Below are 21,845 nucleotides of genomic sequence, written 5' to 3'. Positions count from 1 at the left end.
GGGATAAGATGTTTGTAATTTTCTATCTCTCCAAATGATTGTAAGCTGAGAGTTTTGAAATGAAATAAGGAACACTTGAACTGGTGGTATAATTTGACTGAAATAATATATATCCAAGCAAACATTTTATCACACTAACTTTGGGAAAGAGTTTTTTTCCCCACTAGCAGGCAGATAGAGGTATAACTAGCTATGAATTGTGGAAGTTTACTAAAAGTATGCAAAGGTATGAGATATGATCTGATAGCTCAACAATCTAACTTAATTAAGCTCTAACGCCTATTTACTATTTTGTTTAAAAAGTATCTACTTGTTTGCAGTTTACAGTGAAAATTATGAAGAAACATTTCACAAGTAATGTGTGAATAAAACAATGTAGCAACTAAATAAAACTTAAACTTGGTGTGAATCGCCTGCCTCCAGCAATTTGTCTTTAGAAAGGCAAATACACATATTCCTGGTTGGCAGTTTGTATTCCAAGATATCCCTCACCAGTGGTGGGATTCAATTTTTTTTTACTACCGGTTCTATAAAATCTCCATTCCCACCCCATTCTAGGGGAAGGTTACTGCAAAATCCCCATTCCAATCAGCTTGGATTCAAGAGGCAGAGAATAGATGGGGGATAGAGATAGTATTGACTGGTTCTCCAAACCATTCCAAATTTCTGTTACCGGTTCTCCAGAACTGGTCAGAACCTGCTGAATACCACCACCGTTCCTCATCCATCTAATTTCAGTGCAAATTACATTAAGATTTTCAAGAAGCTCTATTAATCGGGCATGCTTTCTGGAGCCAGCTGAATAGTCTTAATGCACCAAAGGAGAAATAATTCAATGGCTTTGAAGTAGATTTTTGCTTTTCGGTCTCATCCTCCAGTATTTTCTCAACTACTGAAGCTTTGATATACTCTTCTCTCTGGCTGACACCAGAAACAAAGCAGCAACAGCAGCAGTTTTAGTTCAGCTGTGATTCTGCTAACTGTGATAGTTTGTAACATTGAAAGAAAAGATGCCTGGTTACATAGAAAAAGAAGTCTCTCTTAAAAACCTGCTCTTTGTATAATATATACTAATCAGTGTTTCTTTTGGAATGGAATAAAAAAGAGATTTGCAGTGTAGAGAGATACTTTGATTGGTGACTATCATGGATCCAGATCTACTCCTTTCCATAGCCATTCAAAGTATATTATACAAAGGAGAAACCAGTTACTGTATTTACAGCATCTACAGTAGATATATATATTGAGCAAACTGTTTTCTGTATGTTGGAGGAATCATGAGCTCAAAACTAATTTTTAAAAATAGGTTGATTTTTGTAAAAAAAAAAAAAGGAGAAAGGAAAAATAGTTGTTTCTCTCTATGCTGAAGATGTCAACTAAACTTTTAGCCAGATACTGGTGACTGAAATTAAGATGGATGAAAACAAACACAAATAAAAATTGAACTCTTTGACTAGGAGGGTTAAACTCTTCCTTGTATGGGGAAGTGCAACCACATTAAAGACTGAAGATGGAACCAAGAGGTCAAACAATTTTGTGTTGCCATTTGATCAAGCCTATTCTCCCTCATTCAGGCTCACGCTGTCTCCAGGTACTGGGTTTTGGAGTACCACAAACAAGGATGGCCAAACTGATATACTTTTTAAAATTTTACAAATATAAGGTTTTGTGATGCTTAATAAAAAAAACACCACCACAACAACAATCTGGGCAGCTTATAGTTACATCTTAATTAAAACATAAAATGTTAAAAATCAAATCTTACAACCAAAGACACATGGGGAGGATGGCGGTGGAGTGGGAGGGATCTGGGATCTGTTATTAATCAACCACCTCCATTGCCCTGATCCCGCACTGGAGCCCTAAGCCAACTGGCACAGCCATGTCTTTAGATCTTTATGAAAAGATAAGAGAGTTGGGGCTAACCTAACATCAGGGGGCAAGATGTTCCAGAGGACAGGAGCAACAGCAGAGAAGACCCTCCTCCTGGACCCCACCAATCAAGTTTTCCTAACATGGAAAAATGATCCAAACAGATTTTTCCATTTCTAACCATATTTAGATAATGGCTTATTTTATGAATTATCTAAAAGAGATTACTCATTTTCAAAACTTTGTTGGAAGTTCAATAAACCAAAATACACTAAATGTACATTTAAAAAAATGTAGCATGCTAAAAGAAGTAGGTTTTATCAAGGTTTTGTAATAGAGTCATTTGATGGCTCATGTCATTTTGCTATAATCTATGACACTTCATTAAAAAAATTATGTTAAACTCGTTTTTTAAAGAATCCATTCTAATGCCTAAACAAAAATGCTGCACTTCCCTTCCAGAGAGGAAGCAGAAAGAGATCCACCTCAGAATTTACTGAAAAGGCAGAGATAATCGTTATAAAAACAATGTGTATGGTATAATTACAGTTGCTTACTTATTAAGCTTTCATTCCTTTATATAACTTTTATTCGTTCTCTTTTCGTTCCTTCATGGGAAATAATACACTATAACTAAATCCTTCTAATTTTATTCAGCCAGTTTTTATAAAGCCACTTTTATATAAAAGACACTGTATATTAGACATCTCAAATGTGGCTTCTAGCAATTATTTCAGAAGGCAAACACATGTAAGAATGAAAAAGAACAGCATGTGTAGGATTTGAGATTAAATCCTACTTGGGAAGAAATCAAATGAGGCTTCTTTGGAGTGGCTGTCCACTTCTCTTCATTAGGAGGTACCTTGAAAAAGGATTTGTTCCCAATAAGGCATCCTTTCAAAACGAAACATCTCCATGTTACTGTTTTGCTATCAAGGACAACCCTTTAGGATAGATATTATCATGACCTAGTTTCCAAGTTGTGAATGCCCAAATTGTGAGCTCTAGGCCAGAATTGGAAAACAGCCCACAGATACTTTGCTAGATGGAACTTCAATGCCCAGGCATTGAAGCTGCAAAGTCCAAAGCAATATTCATATCTATTTATATATAAGGTTTGGGGATCCAGTGTTTTCAGGGGTATCCACAAGTGATCATGTGACCAAAGCCCCATACAGGACATGGCATTAAAAAGGGTGGGATTTCCAATTGTGTGATCAGAACCACTGCCTTTTTAAACTCACCTACTCCTTTGTATGGATATCCCAATGCATTTGCAAAGTGGCATTTTAAAAAAAATAATTAAAATAAGCATAGTTTTCTTTCAGAGAATGCATGATATACATTTTGGTTTACAATGTTAATAAATATAAAGGAAATATAAATCCTTTAGGCTTGGATGTTCTATCTCGGAATAACAGAGTTAGAAGGTACCTTGGAGGTCTTCTAGTCCAACTCCCAGCTCAACTAGGGAACCTACACCATTTCAGACAAATGGTTGTCTACTCTCTTCTTTAAAACCTATAAAACCTTTAAAGTTATAAATTGTTAGTTTAATGTTGTCAACCTTTAGGTTCTAATGTGTGGATAATAGTTAAGGAAAAGTGATTGTGTAACTGTAAAAATTGATTGTATTACACAGCAGACAAAATAAGACTGCAACATTATTTAAAAACCTGGCAACATCAAAATATAAAACATAATCGTGACATAATTGTATTTTTTTTACTCAAAGATTAGCATACACGATAGTGGGGAAACTATAGATTTCTGAATAAACTTAATAGTAACATAGTTTGTGGAATGCCATACAAATTAGAACATAGCAACCATCCCTTGAATGCAATGGTTACACGAATTGAGCTATAATGGCCTTATGTCCTCCCAGCAACTCCCCAAAGAACTCAGCCATGTCTTAAAATATCATCAAAACTCTTTTTCAGGATACTCAAAAGTTTTACACTCCAAAACTGGGGTTTCTTCCCCAAAGCTGGGCTGAGAAATAAAGAGCCCAGTGATTCAAAAGAATGCGAAACATGAAAAGTTTGTGATCCATGATAGGCTGGAGGTCAGTTATGGAGGAGGGATTGTTGAAATCCTCCCCACTTTGGAGTAGAGTTACAGTCTGTCAACCTTTGAGCTCTTGTGTAATAAGCAAATATTTTTGCTGCCTTTTCAGCGGAGCAAGCAAGGTAAAGGAAGCTGCAGCATTCCCCAGCAGCAAGCAGACTACCTTAAAGAAACAGTTTCCAGCCCTCTGAAATTGCCTTCAACATTCTAGGTACTGTTGAAATCAGATATGTTCCATCATATTGTTTCCTGCAGAAAGGAAACCATTTGCCTGAAACGGTATAGGGTTTCCTGCCTAGGCAGGGGGTTGGACTAGAAGGCCTCCAAGGTCCCTTCCAACTCTACTATTGTATTGTAAGGTTAAATCAGTAGCCAAAATGCTGATGCCTTCCTTATTCTGCCATATTGAAGAAAAGATAACAAAAGACATGGAAAAAATGACAAGGGGATTGCTTTTTTAAGGGTACCTAGGAAGGTGTTTGATAGAGTTTTGAACAAAAAAGATATGAGAAGTAACAATAAGCAAATCTGGGAAGTGCAATAAAGATTTCTGTTAGGCAGGAACTGTGCAGACTAGATTTGCTCTTTAGGAGGTCATAACCAAATGTGTGGAAGGGGGAAAGAAAGTTGATATCAGTTGGAAGTATATTACAGCTTCATTTATAGAATGTTTTGCACAGATGAGTGAAAGACAGCTGCTGAATGTGGTAAGTTGCAGAACATGAGTAAAGGATATATGAGATAAATATAATGTTTAAGAAAATGGTCATGGGGACTATTTCTTAAGGGGGATCTAAATCAAGGTGTGTGATGTTCTCTTAATATTGTAATGTATTTAGGGATAACCATATACAACCTTGTTGTGGCAGAGATATGTTAACAACAGCTATAAAATACTTTGGATATAGATGATGCCTTTTTGCTGGTGAAGAAAGATTCCAAATCATTTGCAGTGAATGTTAGACAAAATGCCTAAAACAGTAAGAACATTGGATTTCAAAGATAATGTTACAAAGATCAAGGATGTGTGTGGCAGGGTGAATAAAAAGAAAAACCATGGGATATATAGAAATAGTGAAAATTTGAACAAGAATTCAGATTTGTGAATCTTGATACAATGTTTAGTAAAGGTGGGGAAATGTTTAAAATATGCAAATCCTGCTAAAAAGATAATTGATAGCACATGGATGCAAGGAATGAATGCTTGTCAAAAGAAGTGAAAATGGGCGAGAATATGCTTCTTTCTATTTTGCAATTATAAGAGACAACTGACTCTGTAAAAAAAGGTACAAAGGTATGTTGAATTCAGTAGAAATGGATTGCTGAAGAAGTGGACATGAAAAAACAAGAAGAAAGTGACTCAGCATTAAATGAATGAAGGTGAAATATGACTTGATGAAAAAGTGAGTGAACCATTCCAAAGAAGTATACTGAGATGATTCGAACAGATCAAAAAGGAACCAAACTTGAAAACAAACGAAGGATGAATGAGTGGAGATGAAGGGAAAGGCTGAAAATGTAGGGTTTGTATGGAATTGATTCAGAAAGAGAGGAATGATAAGTTTAAATAATAAAAGGGAATGGAGGGGCATGGTAGGAGAAAGGATAGTTTACAAAGTTAAGAAATAAGGCTCTATTATTCTTTTTTTTAAAGTTTTTTTTATTTTAATTAAATAAAAACACCAAAAAAGAATCATCCTTCATTACATCTTGTAGAAAGAGTGTCGATTGGTTACAGATAACTTTCGTGCATTTCTTCCACAGTCATTACTTATAGTTCATATTAGATTATACACTTTAAATCAAAAAAATTTGTATATCTTACTATCAATGTACCACAATTCTCATTTGACTACAATTATTTCAACGTGCTTTTACCTCAAATAATTCATACTTAAAGACACAACCACATAATGGCGTTCATTAGCTATTTCAAAAATCCTCCAATAACATTACACCTTTGTGACATGTTCTAAGTAAAAGTCAATTAATAAAGTTTTTAAACCGTTTTTCCCTTTTTTTTCAACTTGCTGTTTAGAGTTTGTATCCAAGTTTCTTTTGCCAAACCCAGAGCATATATATATTATTAAACAATATCCATTGACATTTCCTTGTTATTATAGTTGACTAAAAATCATTTATTATTTATATCCAACCTCCTCTCGTCAAACCCAAAAAACATTACACCTTTATGACAAAATCTGAATAAAAATTGGTTAATAAAATTTATATATCTTTTTCCCAGATCGCAATTTGCAATTTATATCCAAATTTCTTTTACTAGTTTACCAGTACATGTATATATCATTAAGCTGTATCCATTATCATTTCATTATTGTTATTATAATTAATTATTTGTTAACGAATAAACATTTAATAACAATCTAAAAATTACTAAATTCCTACTTATTGATCACCAAAATTAACTATTTTTTTATTATCAACTTTCATTGTCAACCTGTATCTTTCCAGTAACAAAGCAGTCTTATCTCTCTTGCCAATTGTGGTGTCAGTCTTCTTTTTATCTCCTTTATAAGGTTTTTATAGACTTCTCTCCGCACTTTGTTGCTTGAAGGATCTCTCAGGCAATCTCGTTGCCCTCCATCTGCTATTAAAATTAGCTTGTCTTCGGTTGTTAATCGTCCTTTTGAAAAAAATTATCTTCTTAAATCCATCATCTCTTTCTTCTTCTTCTGTATCTTGCAATCTGAGGTAGAGCTCCAGTTCGTCAAAATTCCCTTTTCCATATTCCCTTCTTTCCACTTTCACCCACATTTGCTCCATTAATAAAATCATCTATTATCTTGTCTTTATCTTCTATGTCTTCATTCTCCCCTTTAATTTTTGGGGCTCCAACCCCTTCATCTTTGCTGTGAGGAACACTAGTTTTTCCAACTTCTTCTCAATTCTCCTATATCCTTCCAGTAGATTTTGAATTCCAGCCAAGATATTTTGGAATTTTAAAGTTTCCTCATCAGAGTATTGATCCATGTTTCCAAAAAAAAAAAAAAGGAGGAGGAAAAAGAAAAAACTAATAACCACTGCTGCTCTAGCCTTCCAGGGCTCTTTTATTTTTTTATTTTAGATTGACTTAAACACAAGTTCTTTTATGCTCTTCAAAGGAGAAGAGTTCTGTTTTTTTCCCTTTCTCTCCGCTGCCAAAATAGCTCTCAAAGAGCACCTACGAAAACAATTCATGCCTTTGGCTCTTTATCAGTTTCTGTAAACAAATAAGTCAGTAAGATCAAAGAGGAAAAGAGAAGAAATACATTGTTTCAATAACTCCAGCCTCTGACCTCTGAGTGGCAGTGTTGCTATCTTTCACTTTCCAATATTTATCTCTGGCTTATAGGAAACAAAGTTCTTTAATGAAATTTAATAACAAGTAAAACAAAGAATTGTTAAAATAAAAAGGAAGGTTTTAATCCAAAAGTCAAAAAATAAAGTAAAAAAAAACAGAAGAAGAAAAATTAATCTGTTCCCTTTAAGAGGAGTAACAAAAAACGTTGCGAGCACTTCAATCCACAAAGTATAGTTACAAAGAAAAAAAAAGCTTTCCAGAGCAATCCAATATAGGTTAATTTCGCAGCTTAATTCTTTTGATTAAGGATTTAATTTGGCTTTTAAAAAACAGTTTCTTTGGGCAGTCTTTCTCAAAATAGAAAAAATACCTCACCAGATAGACTCACTTTCTCTTTTCACTTCCTTCCTTCTGGACATTCCAACTTCATCAGCTTGGGGCTGCCTGTTTACCGCCGGCTTGAAGAGCTTCCCTGGGTCAATCAGGAACTTTGCGGTGTCCTGAGACCAGCTAGGCTTCGTCTTCCTGATCACTGTCTCTGTGGGATGGTTTAGGTCCAAATGGACCATCCAGCGACAAAAATATCAACGGCAGCCTCGGAATGTCGAGACCGCATGTTGTACCGTCGCAACGTTGTCTCCTCCTTCCAAGAAGGCTCTATTATTCTGATGATCCAATATGGAAGATTCTTTGTCTAACTCTACTTCGAGAGTTTTACCCAGGCCAAGTGATAATAAAAATGAGGGTCTTAACAACAAAGATAAATTGGGCTAGTAATGAATTAGCCAACGACAAATTTTCAAAAAAGCAAGTCAAGTAGAATGGGGATTTATAATAAAATTCTAAATAATTTGATTGAAGGCTTTGAGATGGAAACTGTTGCAGTTAAGAGTGAATTGGAGTCCAAAAAATAAATAAAGGACTTCACCCGTAAGCATTACATAATTTAATAGCAAGTGAGAATGATATATTTCTGTTACAGCTGGTGGATTTGATTTTGTATTGGCCTTTTGGGCCTCAGCAACATTGGAGAAAAACATGTAAAAGAGAACTCCTGAATTACCATCCTATTTGCATTTACAAGTTTTGTCTCCATTCTCAAGATGACATCTGTTTTGTCTACTCAAGCAGAATGCTAGAGTACTTGAACTTGCATCTCCAAAATGTATAGTTTTGCAAAGCCAGATCAAGCAAACACAGAGATGTTAAAGACAAATCGATTTATAGGAAAAACAAAGGTCACCAATGTCTAAAAATATGATTACTTACAAGAAAACCTAAAGTCAAAGGTAAATGGGTCTGACTTGTGCTATGAAAAACCTTTCTTGCGTGTGATTCTGACACTCTATACAATGAAAAACTACTTCCTCTGCAGCTACATTCATCCTACTACAGTTTATATTCTATGTCTAGGAGTTCCAATCTACAATACTTATTAATATTAAAATTGCTTAAGATCTTCCACTGCAGAACCCAAGTGAGTCTGACATACCTGGCAAGTTGAGAGCTAAAAGTGGACCTCTAGATATATATAAAGGTCTTCATCTTGTTCTCACTTGTTCTGACAAGAGTTTCTTTTTAGAAAGCAGCAGGTTTTTTTAAAACTGTGCAGAGGTGATCATCTCTCTCCCCCGCCCCCCTCTTCCTTCCTCCTCTCTCTCCTATATATAATTAAGTCAAAGAACAAAGAACAAAACTCAGCATACTTCTATCTGCATTTCTAACAAATAAAGTTTTTTTTAAATGCCTATCCTGATTGTGGCATCTTTCTCTTAATTTTCTTCACACAATATCCAGAAACAATAAATATTGATCTGTCTCTTTCTCATTAAGACACTAATACATCTTGTATTACTATAATGACATGTGACTCCAAGATCATATTAAGATCTAATTGAAAAGTAAAGCAGTTTTGGGATGTTTGGTTTGGATGTCTAATCCTAAATATATTACTGTAGCTATAAAACTATTGATAAATTATTGTAATGTTCAGTTACAAGGCTTATATGTAGCTCTATTTTAAAATCTGTAAGTTACAGGGTATATGAATGAACCCTGTCATCTACAAACATGCTAAAGAATTGTCTCCCAGATGTGTTCCATTACATTTACAGATGGCAGAGAAGCCTAAATTTTGTCCATGTGACCTTGGAGATGTATTTGATTATCAACCACTTGGATGTGAAGTGTCAATTGAGCATATTAAGGCCTATGTGAAGAAGCCCTCTTTTCAGACTGATGCAGCTGTACTTGTGATTCATGACATATTTGGATGGCAACTCCCAAATACTAGATATATTGCTGATTTGGTTGCTTCTAATGGATACATGTAAGAAATGGATTTTATTTTTTCTCCATCATAATTTTCTCTCCTTTATGTAGTATGATTCTTAATTCAAGGTGCCTTCTAATTTGTTCCTTTATGTATTAGGTCTCACTCGCCATCTTCAGGCTGGGTTTTGGGCTTAATGTGTGATCGGAGCTGCTGTCTTTCTATAAATCTTGGTGGGTGGGTGTGGAGTGCTGGCTTTGTTTCAGTAAGTGAAATGATTGGTTGTGTGGTTGTATCATGATTGGTAGATTGGTGCTGATTGGTGCTGGCTGTGTGTCTATTGTTGTTTCGTGTTGTAAGGGCCTGGATAGTGGGTGGGGCTCGTTTGTTGACTAGGGCTGGTTTCCAGATGTCTGGTAGGTGGGAGGTATCGTCACATTTATTCATGTTGGGGGGTGTTTCTCTATTTTGATAGGTTCTATAATTATTCTCCTGTTGAAGTGTTCTGTTTTGGAGATTAACCTGGTTCCTTCAAAATTAATTTCATGTCCTGTAGCTTTAAGGTGCTGGAAAAGGGAGGAAGTTTTTTCTTTCTTTTTTACTGCATTCTTGTGTTCTGCAATGCGTGCATTCATTCTCCCGTTCGTTTGTCCTATGTATGTTGAGGGCAGATTTTGCATGGTATTTCGTAGACTCCTTGGTTTTCTAGCTGGATTTTGTCTTTGGGGTTTCTTAAGATGTAGGCTATTTTTTGGTCAGTGTTGAAGGCTGTCTTGATATTGTGTTGGTGGAGAATTTTGCCGATTTTATCTGTGGTGCCTTTGATGTAAGGGAGGAGGGCAATGCCGTTGTCCTGTTCTGTGTCTTGGTTTTTTGGGGGAATCTCCCTTTGGATTAGGTTGGTAATTGTTTTTCTTTCTTTTCCAACGGATTCCTATGCGTGACAACCTATATAGGATATGAACTCATATTTGCATTTAAAAGCAGTTAGCTACACATATATACCGAGTCATTTGATCTGTTGGTTATCCTGTTCCTCTAGGAGACCTTTGGGATGATTTTCCATATAGAAAAAATTATCTTTATATGAGCTATAGTGAAATCAAGAAAGTTGCTGATATAGGTTAGTTATGCAACTTATAGCCATGCCTCAGCATTCATAAAGATCAACCACAGAGATCACTTCCGGTCCCTGCAGGCGACGGACATTTCGTCTGCCGCTTGTCTTCTCGGGGTGCTCCTTTTAGAGCACAGGAGACCTTGGAGGGGACTCCTGCCATAGGGGCAGCTTGCTGGAGCCCCCCAGACTTGGCGGCAGCCAGCGGGGTTTTTTTCCAGCTTTGCCCCAGGAGTCGGGGAACAGAAGGGGGGGCATGCTTGCTTCTTCGCCTAATGGATTCCAGAGGAAACAAGTTACATCAAAGGAAACGTGGCTGAAATGTTGGCTGTGGAGGATCCTTCCTAATCTCTTAAATTATTGGTAACGGATAAGCAGCAGGCTATCGTAAGTTTTTGTTCAATCTATTTTAAGCCGAAGATTGGAGGGGGGAGTTTTTCTTTTCTAACCTCCCCCTCGGACAAAGTGGCATTCAAACTTTCTCTCTCCACTCTGGAATGGAGAGAGAACAAAGGCTGACTTCTCACTTGAATTAACTATGTGAGAAAGACTAAAATCACAGTTGCAAGAGTGTTTGCTGAGCTGTTTTAAAAAAACTAAAACTTTTGCTCTTCTCCCTGCGAAAAGAAGGATTCCAAATGGCTCCCCTCCACTCTAAACTAATAAAACTTTTTACAAAAAAAAAGATCAACCACTACACCAATCATGTATTTTAACCTAATGACAATAATACAGTTTCTGCTTCTATCATAAAAACATGTGGTGAAGATGGGGTTAGGCTTTATTTATTTATTTGCTAGTCATCCAACTTAACAATTCTCATTGTTTAAGGCATGTTATTGTTCCTTTCTTGCAACAAATTTTTGTAAAAGGGAGGGAATTGTCTGCATTATAGATGACCATTAAATAAGAAAGGTTTTAATGAATTATTTTGTTTTTATTCTTTGTGCAGTACAGTTTGTCCAGACTTTTTTAAGGGAGGAAAACCTTGGAAACCATCTAATGATATATCAAAATTAAATGAATGGCTAAAGGAACGAGATCCCAAAAATATAGATAGGTAAGACTTTATTTTGAAAGGTATTTACTCTTTTTTTTGTACACACACACAGACACACAAATTTCTATCAAAACATACAGACAAACACACACAAACTCTCTTCAGATCCTGCAGATTTTAATATATCTTAGCTCATATCCCCTACACTTTCTCCAGCCAGTTTCAGCAAAATGTTCTGGAAAATAGTGTTTAGTAGAAATGGTTAAGGTGCTTGCCTAGAAAGCAGGAGACTATGAGTTCTAGGACTTCCTTAGGCATGAAAGCTGGCTGGGTGGCTTGGGACCAGTCACCTTTTCAGCCCAATCAACCTCACAACCCAATCCATCTCATCTCACCGGATGGATGGATGGATAGATGATGTAATTATACACTTAAACAGCATTGGCACTGACAAAAGTCTCAATCAGTCAATTGCAAAAAGATTGCCTATATTGAAGTTTGTTCCAAAGAAACAGCTGGCACAAGTATTAAAAGCTGCCAATAGTGTAATATCAAATATAAAACCACCTCACTGCAAGAAACAAACCATTGATGTATAGCACATCTACAAATATAACTGAAGATCTTGGATGCAAAATCAACAAACAAGAAAAAAAGGTAAACAGTAAAATGAAAAATCAGGTTGGAAAATGAGATCAACATGCTAAGATCAGATGTAAGCAAGCTAGAACAGATGAAAGAAAAGAAGCTGAAGAACAAGAAGACCAAAAATATCTTAGCAACAAATGTCACTCAAGAGAAGAAAGTTCAAGAGACCATTGGGAAATAATAAAGCAGCAAATAATAGTTGTGGTCAAGAAAATAAGAAATAAAGCTCAATCTGTACATTATAGACAGAATCTCCAATTTCAGTTATATCAGAAATGTTTCTAACAATGGAGAGAAAGAACTGAAGAAAATCTCAAAATATAAAGTTCCAAAAATAGAAGTCAAATAACTGTGGCAAGAGAAAGCAAAGATAGTACCGATAGTAATGGGTATATTTGGTAAAACTCCTAAAACATCTGGAGTATCACTTGAACATCATCAGCACTGGTAAAATTACCATCAGTTAACTGCAAAAGGTAATTGTGCTTGGAAGACCTTACATCAATACCATCAAACAACATCTACCTATCCATGGTGGGAAGATCTCGATAGGTAAATTAAAAATGTCAAATCCGGTGTAAGTATCTGGCTAACTGTGAAACCATACTATTGTCTTGTATTATGCTAATCATTTAGGTCAGTGATTCTCAACCTTCCCAATGCCGTGACCCTTTAATACAGTTCCTCATTTTGTGGTGAACCCCAACCATAAAATTATTTTCGTTGCTACTTCATAACTGTAATTTTGCTACTGTTATGAATCATAATGTAAATATCTGATATGCAAGATGTATTTTCATTATTACAAATTGAACATAATTAATTAAAGACCCATTTTGAGTCCAACCACTAGTAAGAGTTCACATTTGCATCTACACAGTGAAAATCCAACAATCAAACTGAGATATTTTGCCACGTCATTGCATCTGATTAAAGACAGAAAATATGATGTTCATAAAAAGTCTGAAAGGCCCACTGTGAAGAATTTTATGACTTCTGGATAATGAAACCACTCAGATTCAAGAGGAGTTGAACTTCAGCTGCACAGCATCAACAGATGTAACTGGCCTTTTTTCACAGGTCACTCACATACTGCATAAACTAAACATATGTAACTAGAAGAAAATCAGAAGGCTTTCTGGAAATTTCTATATAAGCTTAGATGGCTACCCTTTTTAAATTCATCACAAACAATTGCAAAATCTCTTCCATGTAATAATAATTCTATTGTCACCAACATATTGAATGAGTTCAGCCAATATCAAAATCATTATGGCTCACAGTGTACTCAGCCACCATAGTACATGACTACATAACAAATTATATAGTTTATAATTCAGTTTGCCATGAACCCAACAGTAGTTTGATATCATCTCTAGTGCAATGTATGAATACAGGACTAAGGCAAGAATTAATACTGATTATGGCTTGAGCTAAAGAGATCAGAAAGTGGCTGACTTGGGGCTGATAACACTCAAATTGGCCTTCCTTAGAGGTTGTTATTTGAATGGCGATCCCCGGGGCGGGCACTCTAAACTCCCAGAAGGAAGAGGGGATAGAAAAGTAATAATTAACTGAATACGAATAAGGGCACTGACCCAACTGGATTGAAAGCCCATACTCGAGCATCTTTCAAAGTTACAGGTTAAATCCATGCAGCAAAGTAAGCAAAGTGCGAGGGTGCCTCATTTGAGACTCAGCGGGCTGCAGCCCCAGATCATCAATTCCCTAGTTTGAAGTTAAAACCCGCTGCCTGGCTCAAGCACCTCAAAGGGGGAAGCTGGCATAATCCCCTTGCCACCACGACGGTTCCTCTTCCCTCTCGGTTGCCAGGGCAGCCTGAAGGGAAAGCGGTGAAGATGCTTCCCTCGGCTGCTCGGTGGGGGATATTCTGTAAGATGGCGGAGGCATCTTGTGAAAAAAAAAGGCCACACCAAACAGCCGTCACCAATCCAGCTTGCCCCTCACCGAGCAGGGCAGAGCAGCCAACACGCCTCCCAAGAGAGGTGGCCGCTTCTCCTTCCTGCCTTGGCCAAAGAAAGAGCAGGAGCCCAGCAGATCAATGGAATCAGGCCCAGTCCCACTCCCTTCACTGCCCGCTCTTCTCATCCAAGATATTTGCCGGGCCATCAGGGGCTACCGTGGCCGAGCGAGGCTCCTTTCTAGGAAAGGAGGGGCGACCGCTCAGTGCTTGTGGCTCAGAGCAGCTCTCCCAAAGAGCATATCAGAAGCTTTGGCGAGCAGGAGCAGCCGGCTGACACCCAGCCTTTCTTTTCCTGGCTCAGAAGGGGATGCCAGGAACTGTAGTTTGACCTCAGTCTACGCCGTTCCTAAGACCATCGAAAATATGTGTTTTCTGATGGTCTTAGGCGATCTCTATGAAAGGGTCATTCAAAGGGGTCGCGACCCACAAGTTAAGAACCGCTGCTTTAGGTTGATATACTATAAGTACTTTTTACTTTCATTTTCACTGGCCAAACAATATGCCTGACAGCTTTGCCACCAATCGTTATGTAGGTTTCCAAAATTTATTCCAAATCTTTTAAATCTTAGCTGTCCATTCATCTCATGTCACTACATGTCCTTCACTGAATCTAGAACAACAGCAAATTTTGGTTGAGCTAGAGCAAAGGGGTGTAAAAGATACAAGCTTTGTACTTCCAGCTCCTTTTTGCAGCCATCTAAGAACTTGTTCTACAGTATGTGGTTTGGGATGAAAAACAGGATAAAAGAATTGCAGGGGAAAGGGGAACCTCTAAAGAGTGCCTTTCAGCCATCTTTACCCTGTAGGGATCCACCACTACTAGATCCTTGTGTTTGCGGATACAAGGAGCCCTTTTCATTCATGAAATGGTTATCCTGGGTCCATTTTTGTGTGCTTTTATGTATTTTTCTCCTCCCAAGATTACTTTTTTTTCTGGTTGATTCTTTGCTGACATACGTTTTTGTGCCTTAGGGAAATCGATGTGGTCTTGAAATATTTGAAGGAAGAATGTAATGTGACGAGGATAGGCATCATTGGCTTCTGTTGGGGTGGATCTGCTGTACATCATTTGATGTTGAACTATTATATATTTTCTGTAGGCGTGTCCCTCTATGGTATGTATTTAATGCAATGGAAGCTGTAAAGTTTATTATTTTCAAGGAAATGACAGATAATAGAAAAAATATGATATAAATAGATTGGGACATGTTTTCCTAAAAAAATCTATTTCCATACTAGGGATTTGGGGTCTTGCAAAATTATTGGCAGAGTCAGTCATTCACATTATAAGGCAAGCAGTGATTGAATATCAATCATGAGTCATTTCTTGTCTTGGATTTTACTCTGACAGGAACATTATCCTGGCCTGGACTAATGGACAATTCTTGCTATGGTATTATAGGGCTCTTCATATAGACAATTTACTTTCAAGTCTATATTTATCTACAGAAGATTAAGTGAAACAAATACTATAAATGGGTAGTTTGTGGGGGGTAACATCTCTGAATTTGAATTGTTGGTATGATTCAAAAAGGGGTTTTGCAATGCCATTTAGTACTAATACATTTGGTTTTAATACAGCTTTTGGTCAAATATATTTTAGGAGTTGTCAGTTTAATGGAGGACAATTTCAACCTGAAAAATCCCACATTTTTCATTGTTGCAGAGAAGGATGAGCACATTCCTCCTGACCAGGTAAGATATTGTTCTGGATAGTGAATTTAGAATCACATCTCACATGTACAAGTAGTATAATAATCAACTGTATCCAGTAATGGTATTCTATTTTCTTCACTAATGGTTTGGTAGTGGGAGCGAAGGTCCTTGATAAGGTCTGGGTGAGTGGGTGGAGCCTCACGCTGCCGCCACTACTGGTTCACCCAAACTGGTACAAACTGGCAGCATGCCACCTCTGACTGTATCAGTGGGAATAGATTTGTAATTCTCCCCTTTATGGATGCAATCGATGATTCTTTCAAATACCTGACACAAAACATACCTAATCATCACATTATTGTATACCTTCCAGCAATTTCCCCCTTTTTAAAAGAGTCATTACTCAACAAGGGGTCTGGAAAGAAACATTGTTCTGTAAAAGATTTAGACTGTCTTGGGACTCAGAGGCTAAACCCTGTGAGAATCAGCTTCATGAGATGGAAATGTTGCTTTGTGAATTCAGAAATAATAATGTTTGTGATTAATGTGAGAAGGCAAATTAAGCTATCCTTGCAATTCTAGTGCAAACCTTAACATAACATTATGAATCATAAGATTTTTCATATTTTTAAGATACAGAATTCTAAAACTTCATATAGGACAAAAATTGAATTGGCTGAGTTTAACTGGGCATATCATGAAATGATCATGCAACTATATTGACATACTTTACCAGAATAATTGACTTCTAGGATGTCAGCCCTCAGGCTGCCATTCAGAGGGAGCCCGTCCATTGTCATGCCCGCTCGGCCATGCTTACATGCCACCAACGCTGCCACGTTGATGTTGACTCTCTGATGTTGGCGGAGCCTGTAGCTGCATGTGGCTCTGCAAGGCTTCCCTCACCGCTCTGCAGAGTAACTCTTCTACTTGGGTGCAACTACCTCCTCAGAAGTAACTCTTCTACTCGGGTGCAACTGCCTACTCTGACGTAACTCTGCTGCTTGGATGTGGCTAACCAGGAAGGAGGCTATGATGACACTGAGTGGGGGTGTGGCTGAGGGTGTGGGTCATGGTGATTGATGATGGTGGTTGGGTGTCATCTGGGTGGAGTTGTGGGTGGAGCTGGGTGGGGTAATGGTATATATATGAGTGATGGTGTTAACTTGGTTAGAACTGATTTGGATATGCTTACCTTTGTATCATTGTTGTTTAGTGCTAGTTATCACATAATATTAGATAGAGATAAAGTTTTTAACCAAACAAACTGACTCTATTTGCATTCGACGTGAACGCCGGAACGTGACATAGGACTCTGGCCACCATCTTGGCTCTTTAGCTACACCCTCTTTGTGTGATCATGTAAACCCATGTTAATCATCTTGGCTCTTTAGCTACACCCTCTTTGTGTGATCATGTAAACCCATATTAATTATCCAAAAATGGCACTATAGAATTTGAGTCCCAGGATACTAAATTGCAATACATTTCTATTTAATTACTATACCTATAAAGATCAGGATATCACAGGAAGTATATAGACTGAGGACACAAATGTCTCAATTCCCAATGAGATGAGAGAACATAAGGGGGCTCTGGATATGACATAAGATGAAAATAATTTCATACCATAATAAAAGGGTGTTTTCTGTTACAGTATGCTCAGCTAACAAAGAAGTTGGAACAGCAATGCAAAGTTGATTTTGAAGTGAAAATATATCCTAGGCAGACACATGGCTTTGTACATCGTAAGAGAGAAGATATTAATCCTCAAGATAAACCTTACATTGAGGAAGCGAGGAGGGATATGTTGGCCTGGCTGCGTAAATATATTTAGTAATTGGTGTACTCAATCAAAATATGAAATAGTGTTTTTTCATGAATGGAAAAAAGTAATGCTAAATGTATCTTTAACACCAAGGTATAAGCTATGAGTACCTAAATGCATATTTTTCTCTGCTATAAGCAAATGTCTACAGCAATAATGTCTCAGTTGCTGCTTGGAACAATTTCCTCCCCTAGATCGCATACCTACCAGAATCAGGTTTAAGAATGGAAATATGGTTCTTTGTTCTTACATGCAAATTTGTTTTATACTTTTCTCTCCAATACCATACTGTCAAATCAGCAAACAAACCAAATATGATATGGCAACTTTGGTCATGGACTATCACCTGAATTACAGGGGTCAATCAAGATAACTAAGGTCTCCCCATAATTACCTCATAGGAACACAAGAAGGACACAAGTTTAAGAATTATGGCTTGAGAAAATGGATCTTGGACTCTATTGCAAGGCAATGGCTTTAACATTTTTCAAAAATTTCTTTAGAGTAAGAATTGTTCATAAGAGCTCTTTGCATTATCTATGATGTACAAGTTTAAATCTTTCATAGAGCTCCTACATGGAAACTGTGATATTGTATTTTTTATGTTCCTAACAGTTAAAATATGGAGATATTTTAAATCTGTTTTCCATGCTGATTCCTTCGTTCAATAAAATTTAAATTTTGATGTCTGTTCAGTGGATATCTAAAGGGAGTAATTTTAGAACATTTACTTTACAAAACTTCTAGAATCATGTTACATTAATATTTTTAATTACGCAAACACAAACTATATAAGCTTTCAGATTTTTCAACAGCTTTTGTCAAACTCATTAGCAAGCCAAGAGAAAAAAGGGTCGATCACTGATCTCCAGGCCATGGAAGCTGCAAGCATACTATTTCATGGTCCAGCGTGGAGAATCAAATCAAATGTGGAGCCATGTAAAGATGTTTTGTTTGTTTGTCTATTCTAAATCTCATTTGATCAGTTTCATTGAATAACTCCTCCTCCCGTGGCCTCCCAGGTCTTGTAGCTTAAAACAAGGAGAAAATCTTATCTCGGCCAAATTTTTCCATGCCATGTATAGTTTTTTACAACTTGATCACTTTCAATCCTTTTCCTAGCATATGTTTTACAAAGCAGAGTCTAAGAGGCAAAAAGCCTTAAAGCTCATATCTATATATAGAAATAAAGGATATTACACGGGCTAAACAACACACTATTTATTCCCAGAAGGAAAGTATGAGATGCTCCTGAGATCAAAAGTTCATACACATCCCTTTGCTGGTTTGCTATGGCTGCTCCAAGTGCTGATGCTCAGACTTATATCTTGTTAGATCCCTTGGGACAACTGATCTAGGCAGATACCTGTCATCTAGGCTATACCTGTCATAGCCCAAATAGTTAACGATTAAGAAGCTGAGGAATGAAACTAGACTTGTTATAGTTTAACCTACAAGAGATATCCTGCAATATCTCTTGTAGGTTAAACTTTAACAAGTCTAGTTTCATTCCTCAGGGGCAGAAAAAAATAACCTCAAGAAACAGGAGAGCCCCAAACAAAATACTGGTCAGAGAAAAGAAATGCAAATCTCAGGCAGAACCCTCCCTAGTTCTCACAAAGACAAAATGAAGGAAGGGGGAAGTATATTCAGATTTGCAAGATTCTATTACTGTAATCTTATAATAAAAGTAGTATTAGCATTCAGAATAGTACTACAGTAGAATCTCTGGTCACGAACGCTTCTGACCATGACCGAATCAGCTTCCGACCAAATAATTCACTCCCCCCCCCACCCCCGTGGCCAATTTCCCCTTCTGTGCCATTTTTTTTGTAAGTGCCAAATTTCCAAAATTAGGTTGAGGTCACAACCAAATCGGTTTGCAACCAAAGTTATGGAACAAATTATGGTCGTGACCAGAGGTTCTACTGTATTAGGTTTCCTGTTTTGAGGTGCCTTGAAGTGCTGAAGGTTATACATTAGAACACCCTATTGAATGTTCACAGAGGTTTAAATGTTCACAGAGGAAAACCATCAGAACAATTTATTTCAACATAATTCATGTCCATGGATTGCTTAATGCCTAATTGATTTACAGGGAAATTACAAATATTAATACATCAAAAATACTTCTTGGCTCCTTCTGATTCATGACACATTATAACAATTATATGCCTGATTATTCTGTTATTTAAAAGGAACTTTGTCAACCATCTTATATATATAGTAAATGTCTTTATTGAATAGAAAATATAGTCCACAACCAGCTGGGCTTGTAATGTTCTTCTAAAAGCCACATTTTCTTGAAGCATGTAATTTGCTTTTATACTAAGCCAACATCTTCAATGAGCTACGTACAACGACTATAAGATATTTTTTCCTGATTAGTTACAGATAGCTCATTCCCATTACAGCATGCTGACATTTTTTGCGGCACTTCTCTTTACTTTGTATTTATTTAAATTGAACTGCATAATATGCCACCTGACATTCACTCATGTTAATGAGGTCCTTCTGGAGATTTTCAGTTACTTTTTTTCCCATTATTATGAACAGTTACTATCATTTATAGACAGACCAGTTCACTGTTCACCTATGAATTCAATACAGCCTGTCATTTGCTGACCTATGTAAAATTCAGTGTCACAATTGGTAGGCTTGATCATAGTGGGGGGGGGGGGAGATGACTTAAAGTCTCAGGAGACATACATAAAGTGTATTCAATGTATTAAGAGGCAGTTATTTGATGAGTTCTGGTTGCAGCTGTACTGCACATTCAGAGCATACAAGTAAATAATATAAAGCAAGAAAATCTAAAGAGAGGACCACACATATAGAAGCATGCACATGTTTATCTCTGTATAAGAACGGTGATACATGTTGTATTTGTGAAGTTCAGTATCAGGTAGGTAAACTAGAAAATGTTAATGCTAAGGAAAAAGAAATGGGGAAAGTGTTACAAAGAAATTGATCACATAATTAATTATAGTCTTAATTATAGTTGCGCAAAAAGAGCTTTATAAGCCAGTTTCCAGAACCAATTTAAAATGCTAACTCAAATCTCAAAAACCTTAACTGACGTGGGAGTTCACAGCAATTACTGTATAAAAGTAATATTGGAATGTGACTGGGACCGAGATTGAAGAATGCAATCCAAAGTATTCAAAGTAAAATATTTTAATAAAATGATTCCCTTGAGTTTATATGCAAATTATTTAAAATATATAGTAACACTTTGTTTTTTATCATAATCACTATAGAAAGAATTAACTCCCGTTCTATTAAATAAAAATGATATCCTTTCAGATCTTCAGTGCTAAATGTTTATGATTTTTAATATTTTAAAATACTGTAAGCTTTAATTTCCATTTTGTTAGCAGCTATACATTTTAAGTATATCCTTGGTATATTTTTCCTTACAATTCTTAAGTCTTTCCTTTGAAGCAAGGTATGTTCTTTTTGCAATCTGAATTCTTACACTTAACATTTCTTAGCAAAATTTTGATTTTTTTCCCCTTTTCCTTCCTTATTACCTATAGAACTCTTATAAAGAGTGAGGTCTATGAAGCGGTATGAAAGTCCAAGTGTATTGCTATTCATTTGAACATATCACAAAACTGAAAAAAAGTTACTCGTGACCGTAACAACCATGACAAAAAGTGTCATAAAATTGGTCATGACTCAGTTACAAACAACTTGTTTAATAATGGAAATTCTGGTCTCAATTATGGTTGTAGATTGAGGACTACCTGCTGTTGATAAGTTGGTTTCTGAAATGGGGAAAAGATAGAAGGCTATATGTAGATGAATATTTATTATTCAGCTGTCTTTTGGAAGCCAACATATTTCTAGTTATATTAAATAATAGTGGGATAAAAAAAATGAACTGACATAAAAAAAGGCTAGGACTATGCATTAAATAGAAGAGTTGGCATGTCATTAGAAACAAATCTTCAAAAGTAATAATCAACCTACTACAACAGAGATGAAAGTAGGCAGATAATTATGACCTCTTCTGTAGGGAGCTGATAGTCATTATTACTTTTTTGTTTCCTTAGCAGCAGTCCCACATTTATACAAATACTCTTACAGTCTTG

At 36.6% G+C, this 21,845-nt stretch overlaps 2 protein-coding genes across 4 annotated transcripts in view; one reads left to right on the top strand and one right to left on the bottom strand.

The window, feature by feature from the left end:
* The window catches only part of MARCHF6 (membrane associated ring-CH-type finger 6), a 115,730-nt gene extending 98,783 nt beyond the window's left edge, over positions 1-16,947 (bottom strand). The window contains exon 1 of one of the 2 annotated variants that reach the window (XM_081953379.1): positions 16,654-16,947. In XM_081953379.1, the coding sequence (XP_081809505.1) occupies positions 16,654-16,720 (67 nt within the window). In that variant the 5' untranslated portion in view covers positions 16,721-16,947. The remainder of the gene's footprint in view (positions 1-16,653) is intronic. The other variant, XM_081953378.1, reaches the window with a different exon arrangement.
* LOC309392301 (carboxymethylenebutenolidase homolog) lies at positions 4,017-21,738 on the top strand. Of its 2 annotated transcripts, XM_081953386.1 has the most exons (7): positions 4,106-4,153; positions 5,255-5,345; positions 9,358-9,572; positions 11,585-11,692; positions 15,237-15,379; positions 15,868-15,959; positions 17,578-21,738. In XM_081953386.1, exons 3-7 carry the CDS (start codon positions 9,358-9,360, stop codon positions 17,755-17,757), a joined length of 738 nt encoding a protein of 245 aa, XP_081809512.1. In that variant the 5' UTR covers positions 4,106-4,153; positions 5,255-5,345; the 3' UTR covers positions 17,758-21,738. The 2 variants fall into 2 exon arrangements, with proteins under 2 accessions (XP_081809511.1, XP_081809512.1); XM_081953385.1 differs by lacking the exon at positions 5,255-5,345 and having other exon boundaries at positions 4,017-4,153; positions 17,578-21,737.
* The last annotated feature ends 107 nt before the right edge of the window (positions 21,739-21,845 follow it).

The sequence above is a fragment of the Natrix helvetica genome (assembly GCF_964273705.1).
Source record: "Natrix helvetica genome assembly, chromosome: 4".
Classification (NCBI taxonomy): domain Eukaryota; kingdom Metazoa; phylum Chordata; class Lepidosauria; order Squamata; family Natricidae; genus Natrix; species Natrix helvetica.
This window is presented reverse-complemented; position numbering and strand designations above follow the sequence as displayed.